Source organism: Sardina pilchardus, chromosome 11 (assembly GCF_963854185.1).
Source record: "Sardina pilchardus chromosome 11, fSarPil1.1, whole genome shotgun sequence".
Lineage (NCBI taxonomy): Eukaryota > Metazoa > Chordata > Actinopteri > Clupeiformes > Clupeidae > Sardina > Sardina pilchardus.
Window position 1 is genome coordinate 23849041 of NC_085004.1, and position 14594 is coordinate 23863634.

A 14594-nucleotide genomic window follows, 5' to 3' on the forward strand; every position below is an offset into this window, starting at 1 on the left:
TGACACAACAAATTCAATAGGTGGACTGATAAGATTCTTCATCTTTATTTTTTTCCAACAACGTATAGAGACAAAGTGCACAAAGCAAATACAACTTACAAATTAAAAACAAACTGTACTGTCAACTCCAGAGTAAAAAGACAAAAAAGTAATTATACAAAACGATTATTTCAACTAAAAACATTTCATGGTACTTCCTTGTCATGACTCCATCATGCACCAGACCCTATACAATCCTCAGGCAACCCGTGCCGTGAATCTATCAGCACCATGATTATAAATCTAGAAGAAGAATATTACGGACTGACTTGACAGTAATTTGGTCTCCATGTGTACAAAACACATTTATATAAAAAAAAAAGTGCTTGCCTGTAAGTAATCATTGTGAAATATTTACGCGTCAAATGTTACTACACAAATATGGTTATCCATTTTGTGAAGAATAAAAGAACCATTTTTACAAGGTTGTGTGTTCAAAAACTGATACCTTTTGACCTGTTACAATTCAATCGCATCATTATCATAATCAGATACCTTAGTAAAGCACCATCCGATTTTTATGTAATGGGGACATACCTGATGTCTCTGAATACTTGATGTGGAAATAGTTTATCATTCAGGATTGGGGAACTTCAGATCAAAATTATTCACCTTCAGCATTACAAAAAACAGCAAATATCACACAGTAATATAAAAAAGACTTTTTATGGTTCATCCAGTTTGCCTATGTTCAGCTTGCAAAGAGGGTTCAAAGATTTATCACTACTGTGACTTGGCCTTCCGGCAGGCTGGGTGGCAGGTTATATTAGTTGATTGGTAGTTACAGTCTTGCAAGTGCGGGGGGGTTGTTGGTGGGGGCGAGATCGCCATGGTAACATGGTTTGTGATGACGGTGGACTGCACTACGGGCCAGGGTCAAAGGTCATCACAGAATGCCAGTGGCTTTGTGTCCAACAATCACTCAGCAGCGCAGCCAGTCTGCTTTCACCTCACCCACTTTGGTTATCTTCAGACTGCTGTCATCCAGCTTGAGATAGTAGGAATCCTTGAAAAAGTAGCTGTGACCTGTCAAAACAGAGACCACAAGCAGACATCAATGCACATGATAATGTTCCCTCCAAAATCATTTTCTTTTAATTTCTGACTCTGATCTCTTTATCTCCTACAGGCACTGAGATAAAGAAATAAAGAAACAATAAAGTAATACCAAAGGAGTAGAAGGAGAAGAACATTTTGCTTACTCTGTTCAACTTGTCTTGCAGAGCTATTCTAAACAGACCAACTCCTTCAGTAATTACTTTGTTTTCTATTATTATTAGTTTGTGTACCCAGGTAGCGTGGACTGTGGAGAAGTCCTACTATAGCCTACTGCTGAAAACAATAATCAGCCCGGGCTACAGATCCAGCTCTAACCAGCTGCTTGGGGGATACATACTGTAGGTCTAAAGTTTGCACTTAAGTTACTTTAGTGATAAGGCACTGAATGGCTAGCCCTCTCAAAAGTTATTTCACTAAATTTCAAGGTGTGTTTGTGTGTTTGTGTGTTTGTGTGCGATGAGGTTGGTAGAATGCTATTTAGGCCTTATGCAACCTGGGAGGTCTTGTATGGTCCCTGTGAACTCACATAGACCTTTGCACATCTCAAGCACAATTGTACAAACTCTGCCACATTCTCCCTTTCTCTTTGTCTTTTGTCTCTTTCTTCATCCTCTATTTCTCAATCTCTTTGTTTTTCAGTCTGCCGATGAACGAACGGACGGACAGGCCCATGCAGGAAAAATGACCTCAGTCCTTGCAGGGTTATGGTGTCTATGGGCCTTTCTGCCGTGTTGTTGAAGGCCCAGTGCCAGCTGTAATGGGGCCCGCCTGGAGCTGCTGCCAGGAATGCTCAGCCAGGCTCCAGCCAGCCGGCTCCCCCTGATGGGACCAGGAGAAGCCCGGACAGCAACAACAAGAAGCCTCTTGCTGGGCTCCAGTCGCTGGGCTATAGGTTAGGTTAGGCTAGGCTAAGCTAAGATAGGCTTGCTCATCATTCTGGTTCAGGCTGAAAATGATGTGTATGTTGTTTGGGCTGGACTCAGCAAGGTTTAGTTAGCTTAGGCTAAGGCTATTTGCTTACCATTCTGGTTCAGGCTGAAGGCTGCGTCTATGTTGTCTGGGATGCCGTTCCAAGCATCTGCGATCTGCTTGGGGAAGCCAGGATCCATCTTCTTCTTAGCCTCGTTGAACCTGAACAATTAGATGCAAAATATGTTGCCATATGCATTGACAAGGAACATTATGAAACTTGCTTAATTACTCCATTATGCCTTCTTCAGCGAAGGATGCAAAATATGAGATAAAATATACTCTTTATAGAACAGTGGATGAATGATATTGGACTTAGACTCATACCTCCAGAACCTGCTTCCAGCAAACAGGTATGTCTTCTTGCTCTTGCTAAAGGAGAAGGCTGCGTCTACTTTTTGTACATCGGATGGCAGGCCGATGGAGGAGAGGGCCTTGGGATAGCCTCTCTCTAATGTGCTGCCTGAGAAGATGTAGATCTCATTCCCTGGAGGCAGAAAACAGAAGCAGTTAACACAACAAGAATAAGAAATGTTTTTGTTGTTGCTGTTGTTGTTGTTGTTGTTGTGGGATAATGTAGTGTGTAAGGATGTATTTGCTACAGTGTATTATGGTATTGGTTTAAATACCTAGAGTGTAACTGTTAATTTGCACTATGTTGAAAAAAAAATGAATAGGCAATGGTTATTAGACCTCACACCCAACTTGTGGGAGTTTACCTCTGAACGAAGATGGATTTGAGATTCAATAAACAGTATGCCTCCTTTGACTTGGACCAAACCTTGGCTAATATGACACATAAAATGTTCCACTGGGGCCCTAGGAATCATTTAAATTATGACCAAATGAAAATAGATTTTCCCTAAAAATAAACCGGGGGGAAAAACAACTGTATCATCAATTTTGACTACTCCAAGTAGGCAATGTGAAAAATGTGACCTCATTGCATGATAATTTGAAGGGAGAACTTGAATGAAAAAAAAAAAAAGCCCAGGCATGCTTGTCAAATAAATCTCCTTGGTGAAAAAATTTGTTCAGACAGAGCTTTGCTTTCAATATCTGTTGAGAAGAACCTTGCCTGAGACCCATGGAAATCTGTTTAAAGGACCATGCACGGAGGCGTGCCACGCATGGAGTCTATTAGCACAAGCCACAAATATATCAAATGTCTGAAGCAGGGTGAAAAACCACATTCTAATGGTAAAACCAGGTCATTCACTTGTGGTTCGGAGATTACGGTGCTGATTTATATTTCAGTCAGCTTCCAGTAAAAGGAAATGTATTATGGAAATTTCAACCATACACTTATAAGCAATTTCTTGCATAAGGGGAAACGTGATGGTGCGAGTTATATCGGAATGAAGGTAATGTGATTTGAGGTTTTTACGGTGGTGCAGAACTGGGTCAGCTTTAGCATAATACTGTACCTGCAAAGAACACGGTCTTCTCCTCCAGTGGGTTCTCGTAAGCGGCGTCTATCTTCTCTGGAAGCTCACTCCAGAATGTGGCCACCAGCATCGGGCCTGTGGGCTTGGACATGAAGTTGGCAGACCTGAAAAGGAACCTGGAAAAGGTAGAGAGAGAGAGAGAGTGAGTGGGTGAATGAGAGAGAAGAGGGGCCAGAGAGGTGAGTAAGGAGCGATGGAATGGAGGGAGGAGAAGGATGAGGAGGAGGAAAAAACTGAGGGTGTGTTAGACTTATCAGATGAGGAATACAGGGAGAAGAGAGATAGAAGAAGAGAGCTTGGAGAAGACGAAGAAAAGAAAAAAGAGTGAAAGAAACAGAGGAAGAGAGCAAAACGAGAGAAGCAAAGCAATAGGCAGAGGATCTCAAACTGGCCACAATGGCGTGATTCATGGGAGCATCTGGTTCTCGTTATGGCTGAAGGTGCCGACGCCAGCGGAACAAGCCTGCACTTGCCCGGATTTCCAATATGAAGCAAAGCAACTGCTACAGCAACAGCAGCACCAGCGTTCACTTCCCCTGCTCCTTTCCACTGACCTATTTTTCTAAAAGCCAAAATAGTTTCGCGAGTACAGATAAGTCCCTGCAGCCACTTCATGCGATGCTAGAATGGGATTTTCAGGAAGAGTTTGTTTTGATAGCCTACATTTCTATGACATTGCCATTAAATAAATATTTAACTGTCCACGGCCTGTCAGCTAACCTCAACTCTCTCAACTACTTGTCAGCTGAAACAAACCATAACCGACCCCTAACCCTGACCTTAAACAAACTCCACACCGTATTCTGACCGCTCCTCGCTGACGATTTAATGCGAAAGTGGGTTTTCAAAATACCCACCATACCCAAAAAGTGTCCCATTCTGTAATGCCAATCCCCTTTATCTTGCATCCTGTATCCTGTTCCTGCCTTTGATGTCCACCTTAGCCTTTTCTTTCCAATGCAGGGCAGGCAGCTTCACACAATTCTTCAGCTAGATTTTTTTTAAAAATGAAAGTCAACAATTGTTTGGTCCCCTCCACTTGCTTCCTGTATGTTATTGCAATTGTTTCAAAATTTCACTGCCTTTTGGCAAATCAGTGAGAGTTATTCTGTGTCAAATCAACAGGGGTTTCCCCCTCAAGTTATTTTCTGGTAAGTATGATGGAAACATGGGGGAATAACATTATGGCCAATTTTACAATTTTGCCTTGAGAGGTAATGGTTCATTTTGCATTATATTTCGAACCTTCCATGCAGCTTTCTATTTTATTTAGAACTTATTTTAAGTTTTATCAAACTAAAGTTTTCCCCATCTTTTTGTATCGCATAGTGTCTGTAACATACTCTGTTATGTTTTTTTTCATTTCCATTTAATATTTCAACTGTTTGTTTCCAGTTTATATTTTAAACCTAATCTTTGCAAAGATAAACTTGCTTTACCTTATCTATCATTGCTGCAGCTGCTGAACACTCCCTTAGGGTCACTCGCAAAACTACACAATTTCAAGGTCTCTTTTCTCTTTGACTTGTTGCCAACCACAATACTGTACAACTTCTCCTCAACCGTGCTTCAACCTAAGCTAACCTACACGAATAAAGCAAGGGAACTGGCGCTGGAACAATCATTGTTCCTTCTGAACTGCCGAGATCAGAGAAGCTGCTCCAAGACACCACACCCAACGTTTTCCCGGAATGGCTAAGTATGAGTGAAGCCTGTACTCATCTTTCTCCTATTTGCTTGCCAATGAAAACATGCATGGGCAGCACAAAGACCATGCAGGGACCTCGGGCGGAGTGTGGAATGGCTGGTGTGAAAAAGTTAAGACCTGACAACTTGCTTTCACTCTGTTTCTTCACCTGAGCACGTGAATGGGTATAAAGTCAGTCGAGGTGACAGAGACTCACTTACATCTACTTTTTTCAGTTTTCTTTTTTGTAAAAAGTGATCATCATACCCAATTCCATTAGTAGTGCAGAAAAATATCCCCCATCCAATGAGTTAAACATCTGTAGTATTCCGAGCCAGCTGTGAATGTCTGAACTCCCGAGTCATTTTTCCACTCTGAAAGCTGAGACTTTTCCCAAGTAGGCCTGTGGATACAGCGCATCAGGCAGAGCTGTGTTTTTATCTTAACTCCTTTTTTTTCTGTGGAATTTCCATCCCCATGTCAGTCTTGCTTGAGCCACTTCCAACTCATGATCGTCATCAGAGATGGTGTTTTGATGGCACTGAGCTTCTGTAGAAAATAACTTTCCAACTTCATCAAATGTCAACCAGAGCGTTTCTTTTTTTTAAGAAAAAGCTCTTAACTTCACATCTGAATAAAGTATCGCTCCACCCCAGCATTAGGCACATTGAGTAATAACAGCATTATCAGGGATGGGGAAGGCTGACTACTTATAAGCTACATGGCCAGTAGCTGAAATAACACAAACAGTATTTACACACCAGTGGCACTGACTCACTGTCTGTTTCCAGTCAGAATGACGCAGAGTGTATACGTAGCCTGCCCTATACCTGACGTACTCTCATTGTCCAAGTCTGGCCGTGCACCGTTAATGCAATGATGAATAGCGAACCACTGAATGAGAAGTCCTAATTCTGACTTAAAGCAGGATTTGTCTGCAGAGCTTGTGGGTGGTTTGTCTCCGCCTCCGAGCGTACGATTGAAAAGAGTTGCTGGTCTTTGGTATGAGAGCAGCTCTTTGAGTCCAAGTCCCACAGAACTGTTTGCTTTGGATGCGATTCCAAAATGGCTGCCACAGATCTTACAGTATGCTCACCTCAAAAGTAGGGAAGGCCAGTGCTAGCAAATAGAGCCAGGGACTGAGGCATATAGAGATGGCTTTTAGGAGCAGAGGCTGAAGTCTGCCTCTCTCTGTTTGCATGTGTGTGTGTGTGTGTGTGTGTGTGTGTGTGTGTGTACTTGTGTATATGTGGGAGGTTAAGCAGGATACCAGTTTATTTGGGTTAACAGTTCCCCCAAAGGTCTGTCTTAGACAGGGTTCAGCTGTTGTGGTGGTAAATTGTGTATGCATTGTGCAGCTGGGAATAACAAAGAGTCATGCAGAGTTGAAGCAGAAACGCTGCCGCTGCAAAGCCTAGCGGTCTGAGTCACTGCAAATTCAGAGCACTTCATGTCTCTGGAAGCAATAGGTCCACCACAGCAAATGTCGACTGGTGGATGGGTTTCTACGGTTAGTAATAACACACTCTCTCCCCAGTCTACACTCACGCGACAGATTTCCTAGATTAACTACACTGTCTTAAACGTAGTCCATATGAAACGCCATTTTCATTCTGGATTTAATAAAACATCTAGGGCTGCAACTGACAATGATTTTCTTTATCGATGAATCTCTTGATTTATCTTTTTATCGATCTAATCCTTAATTAGCACCGGGAGCACCAGGCTGGTTTTGTTGCATTTTTGTTCATTTTTGGAGCTTGAGCTGTCAACAGAGACAGCGTTTTTACAGTGTATTCAGGTAGCTAGCAGGCTAGCAGCATGGCTGCACAGATTGTGACTTACTAGTTTTAGGTTTGGACTTATATTTAACGACTGTGATATAAACTATAATGTTGATCAAATGCAAATGGAACTGTGGCTTTAGACTGAATATTTCACTGTGGTTTACCACAAAGAAACAAAAATGGAGCTTGGCAACTCATATATGCTGTATACAGTATATCATATGTCTGCGTCAATATACAGTACCTGTCCTTGAAGAAGAATGTCTCTCCCCGAATCTGGGCCACAGCATCAAAGATAATGTTCTCATTACAGATGTCCATAGGAGTCACTGGGCCCTGAGTGGGTGGAAGGGGTTTGCCGCCCGAAGAAGAGCCTGCGTAGAAAAAAAAAGAAATGCAAGACTTAGGAAAACAGAGATGGGTCCTGTGCCAATAGAGTGACTGAACTACTGCACAGATAGACACAGAGGAGCCACTGGTCTCCATCAGCTCACCATAAAGCTCCTGGATGCCACGGATGTCGTCGTCGGAGAGCCTGAAGTGCTTGGTGTAGGTGTACACGGGAGCCATCAGGGCGCCGGGGTCCTGGGAGTGCTCCAAGCCCAGAGCATGGCCAAACTCATGGGCCGCCACCAGGAATAGACTGTAGCCTGGGGCCACAAATGGAGAAGAGAGTTAGAATTCTAATCTATGAACACAGCGTGATGATTAAGCAATGCCATGACTATGATTTCACATCCCAAGGAACAAAAGCTATGCTATTGCTACGCTAGACACTACACTCATCCATAGATTGTGAACCACGAGTGGACAAAGGCTAATCCACTGATGGGTAACCACAAACACCATAAGAAACCACCAAAAGCTGCTGCAGTACAAATAGCTTTAAAACAGGTATCTTTGCCCTAAGGTAACTACTCCAGACCCAGAGGTGTGTGACATTAGTACCTTGGTCAGGGCAGAAACCCCATTTACGGTCATCATCGAAGCTCTTGGTGACGGCACACCACATCTTGCCGTCACTGCGTCCAGAGGTAGTGCAGGAGTCGTAGCTGTTGCCCAGGAAGATGAATGGGAACACACAGGGAGCTCCCTCTGAGTTTCCTCCCACAGTGGACATGGCTGCAACAACACCAGTTGTACATTGTGAAATAGGACAGTTCTCCGAATCAACTTTTTACTTTTTTAATTGCCCCGCAGATTTTTCCAGGCTAGATGCCCTTTCCTCAGCACGCACTGTCGATTTTGCCAGTAGCAACAGAAAATGGAATTCCAAATAACATTTCTTATCCTTCCTCTGGCTTGATTAGAGAGAGGAACAGTGTGTCTCTGAGACCAAACGGGGAAGACGTGGGAGGCATACAGAGCGGCTACGATAGGAAGCAACAGTGCATTTGTGACAACTGCACAAAAACAAATTGCAGTAAACTTGGGCACCGGATCTGCAGAGACTCTGTGGAGTCAGTCGGGTAGGAAACCAAAGCAGAAAAATGTCTGTGGTTGTGATGACACATACTCCTGTATTCTAAAGGATATCTACCACAAATGCTGACAAACATCTTGGCCATATGTTTATCCTTCTGATTATTTTCTTTGGGGCAATCATGCAACACACACACACACACACACACACACACACACACACACACACACACACACACACACACACACACACACACACACACACACACACACACACACACACACACACACACAGAGTAATACACAAAGTACCCTGCTGTAGGACTGCATTCCCAGTGAATTAAAACCAGATGAAAAGCCTTCTCTACCCGCTCCACTAAGCCAGCCCCCCTGACACAATGGAAAATAAACTCGGCCAGTGCACAGTAAAAACTTTTACAGCCATCAGCGAGACTACCACAAAAATGGAAACCACAGTTTTGGAATGTTCTTGTCTGCAAAAAAAAATTGTCCTGCAGATATACTCATCACACAACAGATAAAATAAAGGTGAATTAACACAAACATGTCTCAAACACTTTGTGCTTTCAAAGAGAACCAGTAGTCAATCTGTTGTACTCTTGCATTCCTGAAGCACAGCAACACCGTGAGAAAGCTACCAGTCCAGCACAAGCATAATCATGGACCTCTGTTATTCCATGGTCTGAGGTAAGAAGAAAATAGTCTGTTCTCTGCACACAATGTCAACAATGTTGATGAGGATAAATTGAGTGTTGAAGCTGTATTTTGTATGTTGGGAAGGTGCGGTGGTCACTTACCGGTTTCGGGACAGAACCCATACGACTTGTCACGGTCATAGTCCTCGGTGGTGGCACACCAACGGTAGCCATCATCACGGCCTTGGGTGGTGCAACCGTCATATGAATCCCCCTGGAACGTGTAGGGGAACTTGCAGGGGGCTCCGTCAGCATTTCCACCCAGTGTAAACAGCACTGTGGCACAAATCACACAAGCAAGTGAGAATGTAGAATAATATATTGCTTGAGTTGCACTGATGTAGACTAAAAAAAAAAAATCACTCTTAACTGCTACCTAATATACTGTTCCACTGTAATGTCTGATGACAACATACATGTACCTTGAGGTGTATGACAGTTTGAAATACGTAATCATCTATATGAACCTATTCATGTATAAAGCAGTTTTAAAGAATTGAGTTCTGAGTTTGAGCTGTTGTGGTACACAACCTTACGTATGGATACTATGTATCACTTATATTCAAATCACACAGATCACACACCATCTATGTGGTTTGATTAGTATTAGTAGATTAAAGAAAAGCATGCTTGGGTGTTGTCTGTGTGTCTGATGGGTGCATTAACAATACAGAAGATATACCAAAGCATCAGTACCAAGGACAGCTACCAAAACAAACAGGGTGCAAACATCTTCATCAAACAGCTCCACCCACTGTACCGTGAATACATAGTGGTTTATCACAATAATCCTAAGTGACGTGAGAGATAGGGCGACTCACACTCATGAGGACAGAAGCCATATTTTTTGTCGGTGTCAAAGTCGTATGTGGTGGAGCACCAGAGGAAGCCATCGTCACGGCCCTGTGAGGTGCAGGTGTTGTACTCCACCCCCATGAAGAGGAACGGGAACTTGCAGAATTCACCCTCCGCATTTCCAAACTTCACCTTCACCACTGTGGGAATGCACATCACAGTAGTAAGAGAAAGTGAATAACAACTGGCCACAGAACACAAATAATAACCATAAAAGAGGTGATTGATTCTGTTGTGCAATATTATTATTTCAAAATGTTGAGTGCTATTGCTCGGAGCTATCCTTTTGAAAATTCAACAAAAGGCTGCCTCAATAATAAGGAGACCCTGACTCATCATTGCCGAGCGATACAAATCAGAGAAATTCCCCTTACATCGAGACGAATAACAGAACAGAGCCCAGTGTTCAACCACACAAGAGTAATTGCTCAGATCACTTGCAGATTCCTGGCTTGTTTTGCACGAGATCTCAAGCATTACTTCCTCCCTCAAAACACGGAGTTAAAAAAGAAGAAGAAGAAGAAGGAGAGCTGAACTTTTGTACCTTGGCCTTCGCCCAGCGTCCACTGCTCATCATCATCAAAGTGGGAGTCGCCCCCGATGCCTGGGCCTGGAGCAAAGGCATGGGCCAGAAGGCCATCTTTTCCATCGAAGGGGTAGCCGTCACCGTGCTCTGGAGACAAGGCAAGGCAAGACAAGGTTACTTACAGTATAGAGCGCGTTTCATACAGAGAGGCAATATCCTTTACATAAATAAATGCAAAAAGAACAGACAAAAACAAGATCCGAAAGTATTACTATTAAAAGAAAGTGAAGTACGCAAAGTAGAATAAATGCATGAAATAGAAAGCATTAACGTAAACACTTTGATTAGGGATATGATGATACAGACACAACATTCTCACAGCATCATGTATACCTTTGTGAACAACAGACACAAACAGTCAAATCTGCTGCTGCCCTTGAACCCAAAGATTTATACGCCTGCCAACGCTGCTGTGGGTTCAGTCTTCTTCATTACGGGAACCGGCATTTATGCGCGTCCACTAATCTGACCTCATCGTGGGCAGGTCCACGTAATTTAGGATACTCCACAAGAGATGCTTTCTTCTGACTCACTGTCTTGGCTGGCGGGGGCCGAGTCTAACTGCTCTCTGTGCAGACACCTACTTTGTGTCTGGACATTCCATCGTCCTCCTGAATGCTGACCCCATAAAAACAGGTTTGGTTGAGGCAAGATCAGGGCGCGAACACTTTAAGAGTAATTGTGTGTTGTTCCTGACCCACTACTGGGCAGATTTGGGCTGTGTTCTCACCACAGGATGCATGGACTGCCATGAAGCTGTCAGCTGTGTGGGCTCCACTAAATTGTGGGAGCCGTTATGGGCTGTGATAGGTTCAGCGGACATTATCACAATTTTGCCAACTACAATCTGATGATTTATTTTCTTTTACTTTTATATATATTTTTTTTTAATGAAGTTGCATATTGCGTCTGGAAAGAAGTGAGACAGATGTTCCGTACCATTGCGGCCAAAGTTGATCATGATGTCAGCCTCTCCGTCCATGATCCTGGCGAAAGTGAGTGGCGTTACGTCACTCCATACTTTGAAGGCACGGAAGAAGGCATCGTCGATCGTCTCCTCATCCAGATCAGGACTGTGCCCAAGAATTCTGTGGAAGAAGAAAGAAAAATAATCTTCTGTCTTACTGAAGCATTACATAAACCTAATGAATGGCTCCAGTAATTCAGCAGGTTTAGATTAAAAAAATAGGGGTAGAGGAGCGCTTCCTGGACTCAAAAGTTTGCTTAAGTTTGAAGTGCTCTTTGGAGGAGATACTGAATGTCAACAAACAAAGAAACTCCAGTCTTAAAGACTTTAACTCCCAGAAGAAGGCATGCTTTAGAAGGTTAACATGACCAAGCCATAACAATAAAGGCTTTTTAAACTTTTTCAATCGAGAGTGCCTTGGAGTTTCTTTGTTTGTTGGAATTCAGCAGGTAGATTGAATAATTGGTGACATCAAGGTTTTAGTACGTGTGTGAGGACACACATCCTAAAATTCTCAAATTCCCTTAAGGAAATGCTCAGAAGGTTTAGTTGTAAAACCCCCTCTGCATAGCTCTTTGGCTGACCTGACTGGTAACACCTCATTTGTGTCTTTTTGGGGTTGTTATTGAGGTTGGTCAAGCCTACTTCCCAACTTCTTAACCGCCATTTAAAAACAAGGGTCTAAAAAGGGCTATGTTGTTTGTCTTTGGGCCTGGAACAACCTCATACATAGATTAAAAAAAAAAAAAAAAACATGCTGGGCAGTGATTGTCTTGTTAGCATGTTCCATGCTCAAGTTTGTTGATGGAGGTGGTTACCATCTCACAAAATAAACAACAGGGGGTGGAGGATGTTGGCTCCTTAGCCCAGCACTTGGAGGAAATGCGTGCGCATACACATACAGAAATACACACACACACACACACACACACACACACACACACACACACACACACACACACACACACACACACACACACACACACACACACACACACAAGACAGAGAGGGAGAGAGAAGGGGGGGGGGGGGTATGTTTTTTCACCTGTAGGTTATGTCCTTCTTGCCCCACACGGGCTTCCTATGGAAGAAATTGTAATTGGCCACATCTGGCACGCCACAGCGGGGCTTTTTCATGATCTCCACAGTCTTGTGGTCGATCTCCCCTGTTTCTTGCAGGGAGAAGAACTTCTGCATTTTCTTCAGCGTGTCTTTAAGGACCATGAGGTTACATCTGTCTTGTGGGCATCCATAAAACTTATTCAAATAGTGCTGTTGATTGGGAAGAAGGAAAGGGACAAAATGGGAACTTGGCTTTACCAAAAGTACAAGCAATTTTCTGCTCCACCCAAACTATCCCCCAAAACATATGTGAAAGGTCTTAGTGGGTTTCACTTTATAAGCCAAATAAATGAAACACAGCTCAGACATTATTCATTAGATGTCTGATAGTTTTGCTGAAGGGGATCAAACTAAGCAAATGACAAACGGATGACAAATGCCAATGATAATAGTCATCAGTAAACTGGACAAAGAATAATCAGTCTATTGTTTAATATTTTGCAGGCAAAAGATTGTAAACACATGCATCGTCAAATAGGCTTGTTTAACAAATCAACTGCAATAAGACAGGTTATTCTGGCCATAACTTAATTAAACACAACAAACTACAACACTCTTGAACTCTTACCAGCGCAACTTCTTTGTCCGTTCGGGGACTTGATTCATCTCCTGGAAACTTGATAATAGGCGAGGGAGCTGCTGAAGTTCTCATTAAGACAATGCACTGTATCAAAAACACTTTCAGGATCAAATGCCTGGAGCGGAAAAACTTAAAAGACCCCATGTTTACCCCTATAGAGACTAAACGAATAGGTAGTTTTGGGCTTTGCGCCGTGCACACAGGGTAATAGTCCTTTCAGCCTCCACTGCTATTTGACTTTCCTTAGCGGCATATCCTGCTGCCCCCAACCCGATAGAATCAGTTCTGCTTGCATACGCAGTTTTGTGATGCTGCTTGGAGTGGATTTGCACAGAGTGCGCAGTCTCCAGACTGGGAATTTTGGGGGAGAATGAAATAGGAGACGACTCCAATGGGTAGTGGGAATGTGCACAGTGCCTTTTCTCTCTCTTCAGGGAAGTCTAAATATTAAATTAATTGTCTTACTTACGCAGTCTACTCTATTCATTAGCCTTCAAGGCTTGTTGCTCTTTTAATTTATTTTTTAACATTTTTTTCTGAACCATCGGTTGTGACAACTGTTGAACTGGTCCCAGCACGAAACGAGGCTAAAAGATGCCCTCTGGTGATGGTTGAGGGATGTGTAAAAACACACCTTTTAAATGGTGTCGGGGGAAAAGGGCAATCACGTGACAATGACAGGCAACGTAGGCTACTGCTTTTCCTCTTTCTTGGCTGAATTTGGGGATGGGAACTGCAAGAAGTAGTTCTGACTTTCGAGATAAATGCTGTGTAAGCTAAAGGCTTCAACGTATATAGGTATGTAGCCTTCCTCTCCCCGCCCCTCAAAAGTGGTTAGTTTAGAGTCATTTTACAACACTGAAGAAAACTACGCATTTACAGCTTAGCCTAAGTCTTAAACGACTCCCTTACATAACAGGCAGTTAAGATAGGGCAATTAACAGCTTTGAGGAGGCAAAGGCCGCATAAATCTAGTGCATAGTGTGGTCTGTTAGATTTAGCATAGGCTATGGAATAATCGAAAATATGAAAGTATTTGACATGGAAATCTCCCACCCATTACACCACTTAATTTAGCGCTGTCATTAATGTGCTGTTTGGAGACTACTACTAGTGAGTGTGATTTGGAAAAACATTGCAGGCCTACAATGTTAGGCTACACTTAGGCCAAACTGGAGAAAGGCCATGGCTTGCATCCCTTCATGCTTTAGGAGTGAAAGGTTGACCCCTGGTGGTGGTGAATATGTAGTTGGCTTACGACAGTTCTTGATGGGGACAAAAACATCTGATTTGTCCTCTTGTTATTTACAATATTGACAGACAATATTTCATGCATACATCTTGTAAAACAAATAAT

At 42.9% G+C, this 14594-nt stretch overlaps 1 protein-coding gene across 1 annotated transcript; it reads right to left on the reverse strand.

Moving 5' to 3' along the window:
- Positions 1-17: 17 nt before the first annotated feature.
- On the reverse strand, positions 18-13553 carry mmp2 (matrix metallopeptidase 2). The gene is made up of 13 exons (XM_062549668.1): positions 13226-13553; positions 12581-12807; positions 11508-11656; positions 10527-10655; positions 9949-10122; positions 9230-9403; positions 7938-8111; positions 7484-7639; positions 7234-7363; positions 3495-3631; positions 2395-2554; positions 2120-2229; positions 18-1065 (listed from the first exon to the last, which is right to left on the reverse strand). Exons 1-13 carry the CDS (start codon positions 13379-13381, stop codon positions 962-964), a joined length of 1980 nt encoding a protein of 659 aa, XP_062405652.1. The 5' UTR covers positions 13382-13553; the 3' UTR covers positions 18-961.
- Between the last annotated feature and the right edge of the window lie 1041 nt (positions 13554-14594).